The sequence below is a fragment of the Nicotiana tabacum genome, chromosome 10, assembly GCF_000715075.1.
Source record: "Nicotiana tabacum cultivar K326 chromosome 10, ASM71507v2, whole genome shotgun sequence".
Taxonomy (NCBI): Eukaryota; Viridiplantae; Streptophyta; class Magnoliopsida; order Solanales; family Solanaceae; genus Nicotiana; species Nicotiana tabacum.
The window spans coordinates 44,335,586-44,341,146 of record NC_134089.1 but is presented as its reverse complement, the minus strand read 5'-3'; the positions used below and the strand labels follow the sequence as shown (position 1 = coordinate 44,341,146).

General features: G+C 36.6%; 1 protein-coding gene across 1 annotated transcript; it reads left to right on the top strand.

Annotated features, from left to right (window-relative positions):
• Nucleotides 1-387: 387 nt before the first annotated feature.
• On the top strand, nt 388-1,302 carry LOC142165100 (uncharacterized). The gene has a single exon (XM_075223728.1). The coding sequence runs from the start codon at nt 388-390 to the stop codon at nt 1,300-1,302; it is 915 nt and encodes a 304-aa protein (XP_075079829.1).
• The last annotated feature ends 4,259 nt before the right edge of the window (nt 1,303-5,561 follow it).

Below are 5,561 nucleotides of genomic sequence, written 5' to 3'. Positions count from 1 at the left end.
TTTGCATGTGGGTCTGGTACTCTTTTTGTTTGGTATCTTTGTTGTTTCCTTATGTGGTGTCAATTTGTTCCCTAGACGTACATTGTCTTGGGCTGCAAGTGTCCTTTTCACATATTTTATTATAGTATGGTAGGATTGGGTTGTTGAAATCGACAGAACCATGTGCATTTGTTCTTAAAGACTATTTTTTTCTCTTGCTTTCCACTGTTGAAACTGACAAAACATGTATAGACGTGTGTTTTATCTCTTAAAGTGTGTGCTTTATTGTTTTCACTATATTATATGCAGTAATTTATTGTATGTTCAATATTTTATTGTCAAAGTTGTTAAATTATTCATGTGGTCCCTCTATGTTTTCTTCTGTGTCTATATTATAGATAATTCAATATGGGGGACCACGAAGAGCCAATTTCAGGTCAATATCAGTGTGAATTAGGTACTGATTGTGAATCAGATAGTGATAAAAGTTTAGATTATGGTTCAGATGCTAGTGAATATGATTTTGAAGAATTAGAGTCACTTAGGATGCAAAAGGGTAAAGAAGTTAATGATAAGCTTAGTCACTACAAAGATCTTGATAAGTCTATGACATTTAAGGACTTGGAAGAGGCAAAAAAAGTCATGAACTTCTATGCTATTGCAAATTCCAAACCTTTGAAGCTTAGAAAAAGTGATAAAATAAGAGTAAGGTACATATGTGTAGTAGGATGCCCTTTTGTATGCCTCATCTCTGAAGATAAGAAGGGTCCTGGCTTTAAGATAAAAACATTGAAGACAAAACACAACTATGAAGATGCATTTGAGAATCCTATAGCCAAAACAAAAACTATAGCCGAATATTTCAGGAGTAAGGTGCAAAATAACCCCAAGTACAAGATAATGGATATGAAACTAGATTTGAAAAATCAATTTTCATTGAATGTACATAACTCCACATTGAAAAGGGCCAAGAGTATGACACTTCAGCAATTGCAAGGAAGCTTTTTAGATGACTATAACAAATTAGAAGCATATGAAAATGAGATTAGGGAGAGCAATCCCAGTAGTGATGTGGTTATCAATTTATCAAAAGATGCCATGGCTGAAGGTAAAAAAAGATTTCTTAGAATGTACATATGCTTCAATGCAATGAAGTTGGGGTTCAAACAAGGGTTGAGACCATTCATTGGACTAGACAAGACTTTCCTAAAGGGTCATTGCAAGGGGCAATTATTGGTGGTTGTTGCACAAGATTTTCAGAATCATTTCTATCCCTTGGCTTGGGCTGTAGTTGATAAGGAAAACACCTTGACATGGACATAGTTTCTAGAGCTGCTGAAGCACTCATTGAATCTGAAAGATGGAACCAGTATTACCTTTATGTCTGATATGCAAAAGGTACAACTTATGATTTTGTTTAACTGGCTATTATAGTTATTTTTAAGTTATTATATAGTTAATTCTATTTAAATTTACATGTGCAGGTCTCTTGGAAGCAGTAAGAATTGTCCTCCCTCTCTCAAATCAAAGGTTTTGTGTGAGGCATATTGAAGCCAACTGGAGTAAGAGGATCAGAATTTCAGGAGAGATGAAGAAATACCTATGATGGTCTGCTTGGAGCACTTATGAGGAGGACTTTAAAGATCAACTAAAGAATCTTGGTGAATTGTCTATTGATGCTGCCAATGAGTTGCTTAGGTATCCACCACATAATTGGTTTAGGTCCTACTTTGATACATTGTGCAAAAATCAGACGGTGGACAATAATTTTATAGAGTCCTTCAACTCTTGGATCTTAGAAGCAAGAGGCAAGCCTATCCTGAAGATGCTTGAGGATATTAGAATCAAGGTCATGAACAGGTTACGAGAGAAGGAAGAAGAAGCTAGAACATGGGAATGAGAGTTTAGTCCTAACTGCATGAAGTTGTATGTTGCTTATTTGAAGGTAGTCAACTTATGTACTGTTCATTTCAATGGTGAAACTGGTTATGAGGTTTCTGAGGGTAGTGATAGACATACAGTGAACCTAGTGGAGAAAAAATGCACATGTAGATCCTGGCAGTTGACTGACATCCCATGCCCTCATACCATCATGGCACTAAAATACGAGAAAGAGGATCTAATGACTGAAATTAGTTGGTGGCACAGTAAGGAAGCTTACCTGATTACATATAGGGCCAAGTTGATACCTGTTAGAGGTGAAAAGTTCTGGAAAGTATTACCAGAACATGCTATGGACCCTCCTCAACTTGCCAAAACTGTTGGAAGGCCAAAATTCAAAAGAAATAGGGAGAAAGATGAGGCTAACAAGAAACAAGGAGATTGGGCTGCAACAAGAAGGGGAACTAGAATGACATGCAACATTTGTGGTGAATTGGACCGCAATTCAAGGACATGCAAGGTACTTTCTTCTTAACTTATCATTATTCTTATATTATTGCAGTTATTCTTAACTTAATAGAAAATTTTTCTTTTGAATAGGTTGGTGGTGAAGGAAATGTTGAGGATGTTAGTTGTTCAGCCCCTCAACTAACTCAACCAACACAAGAAGGTGAACGTGAAAGTGAATTTGTGTTCATGCCTACACCAAGAGTACCAATACAGCAAGCACAATCCTTTGGTGATGGTAGTAAGCATGAAAGTGACACTACTTTAATGCCTAAGATTATTTCTAAAGATCAAACACGACTACTGATGAGGCAACAACAATTGGCCTCAGTAGGGACAAGCGTCATCTCTTTCAGAGGAGATCATACTGGTGTCAGTTATCCCACTTATCTTCCTTACTCACCTACTAAGATCACTTGGAAAGGCAAAGAAGCCGTGACTGGAAATCAATTGGAAGTGGCAAGACAAAAGAAAGCCGGGAAGTTGAAGTGTAGGAAACTCAATGAGAACTCACAAATATAGGAATGTTGGTTATTGTATGTAGTTGCAAATCTGGAAACTCACAGAACCCTTTTGTTTTGATGTTTTGGTTGGTACTGTAATATTACAGCAGTGCTGTTTGGTTTAATAGTTGTTTTGTAAACATGTTTTGATGGCTGGACAGTGTTGTTTTGTAGCATCAGTAAACTAAAATTTTGATGCAGTGTTGTTTGGTTTAGCAGCAGTAAATTAATATTACATCAGTGTTATTTGTTTTGATATTTTGCTGGACAGTGTTGTGTGAGTTTAGTTGCATAGTAGTGTTGTTTTGTTGTAGCTGTTTCGACAGTGTTTGTTTTGTTGGTAGCAGTGCTGGTAGTTTGCTGGGCAATAGAGTGCTGATAATTTGCTGGGCAGTGCTATTGATATTTGGCCAGTCTACTGCATATGGTTGATGTGTATATGTTGAGTCTCTAATTTTAAAGAGTTAGCATCAATTAACTACAATTGTATGTTTGTATGCTAAAATTCGGTGGTCTGTTATACTACAATGCAAATTGCCAAGTATAAATGGTTTGAATATCTGCAGCTATTGCTTGGAGCAGGATGTGTAGTCTATAAATGCACTTGTACAGTTTACAACAATTTTTTTTTGCAAATCTGGACAGTTTGGACAGTGTTTTTTTGTAAATCTGGATAGTATTACAAGCATTCAGCAGTAAACAACAACAATTGCACCTTCTCTTCTATATGAGTCAGGACATGACACATCTGAGTCAGGACATGACACAAAGAAACAACCACCACCAAAAGATGATCTGATCTCATTTTGAATTCCTTCCTGTGCATTTGACTTAATACTGGAATGTCAGTGCTTTGAGACATATCTACCAACTCTTTGCTCATGATTGAACCTTAATAAATGTCAGTGTTTTGAGACATATCAGTAGTGACTCCATTTCAGTTGTTCTAAGTGATGCCTACATGTCTGTGAACTTCCGTTTGACAATTAAGATAATTTGGAGAATATATACTCACAGTCCTTTTAACTTATAAGGAGCTCATGATCTGGCAAAGAAAAATAGAAGTGGTACTCACAGTCCTTTTAACAACAAGAAGAACAGAACTAGAATAACTTCATCACACATAGATTAAACATACATAGATTAACTTCATCATACTACAACCTACTAAACATGCATAGTTTAACTTCATCACCCCTATAATTAAACCAAAATACTATAACAATACATTAAAATAACATACATTCCCTTCATCATCCCTACGACAACCAAAGCAAATAATAAAGCCCATGAAACCAAAATGATATTTCTCATCTTCTTCACTTTGATCTCTAACTTACTAGCTTTTCCAGCTTCCACAAGTTGAAATTACTCCATTTTGTCAAGTTTCATCTTCAAGGTGTGCCTTTCAACTGTCATAACATCTTCCATTTCATCAAACAAGTTCTTAGAGCCCTTTTCAACCATCGTAGCTTGTTCCATGAGGTAAACTTTATTCCTCAAATTGTTCCTATCAACCTTAGCAGCATCAAGTTTAGTTTTTAAATCTTTGATCACCATCATCGCTCGACGAGGGAGCTCTTCGTCAATCCATTCAAAATACCTGCAAGAACTAACCTACACCATTATTAGGATTTACAGCAGTTCTAATTTTGTACATAAACAATAAAAATCAAGAACGACCTAACTCGACAAAAGAAGATGAATCCCATAAATCGACCAAAAATAAAATAAATTCAAAACTAACCTTGGATCTTGGACATTTGTAGAACCTTCTCCCAGCATTGGCATCTGACCAAGCTGTTAAATATAGCGCAATCAATCTGCAATGACACCTTCTTGCATATTGAATTTCATGCGCATTCACAGATAAATAAGACATTGAGCAGAAATGTGGAAATCTGAGCAGAAATGTAGAAATTTGATCTTCAATTTGAGTTGTTAAACCTTGCTCTATCGTATCATCCCCTCACCTCTCAAATCTCCATGGAAGAATGGACATGGAAGAACTTAGGTTTTTGTTTGGAAATGAGTTTGGACCTTCTGCCTTCCCGTTTTTGTTTGGAATCCGCTTAATTGGATTCAGAGCTTTATGTTGAACAACTTATGTTGATGCCATGTCATGAATTATGTGGATGCCATGTAGGATACAAAATGCTGATGGAAGGAGTCGTTAGGTTGAAAGGCATTAGTGGCCCATTGTGCTAACGGGGAGGAATTTTTTTGGCCCAGTTTACTAACGGAGGACATAAGTGAGCTATATACCATAGTTTAAGGATATTTTGGACCTTTTTCTAAAAGATAATAAAAAATAAAAATTAAAAAAAAAATACTAAAAGAAGTAAAGAGAAACAGCTACTGTAACTGCTAATGTCAAAAGTTAACCTAAAATGTGAAACTCGTCTATTTATACATGGCTGGAAAGTTCGGACAAAAATGCCCTTTCAGAGGTGTTGCGGCCGCACAATTCCATGTGCAGTCCGTACTTTATTTCAGCTTGACAGGATTGGAAATTCGCGGTTATATAACTCTAGACTTCAGCTGCACTGCACGCTTTCTGCGGTCCGCAGATTTATAACTACGGCCGCACCTTGCTCTTCTACGGTCTGCATAATTGTAATTGTGGTTGCATAGCTCTTCTCTATAGCCGCACAATAATTGTGCGGTCCGCGCTTTTGATGGTCTTAAAAT

Excerpts from the sequence above, each read along its gene's own strand:
- LOC142165100 (XM_075223728.1), top strand. The coding sequence starts at position 388 with ATGGGGGACCACGAAGAGCCAATTTCAGGTCAATATCAGTGTGAATTA.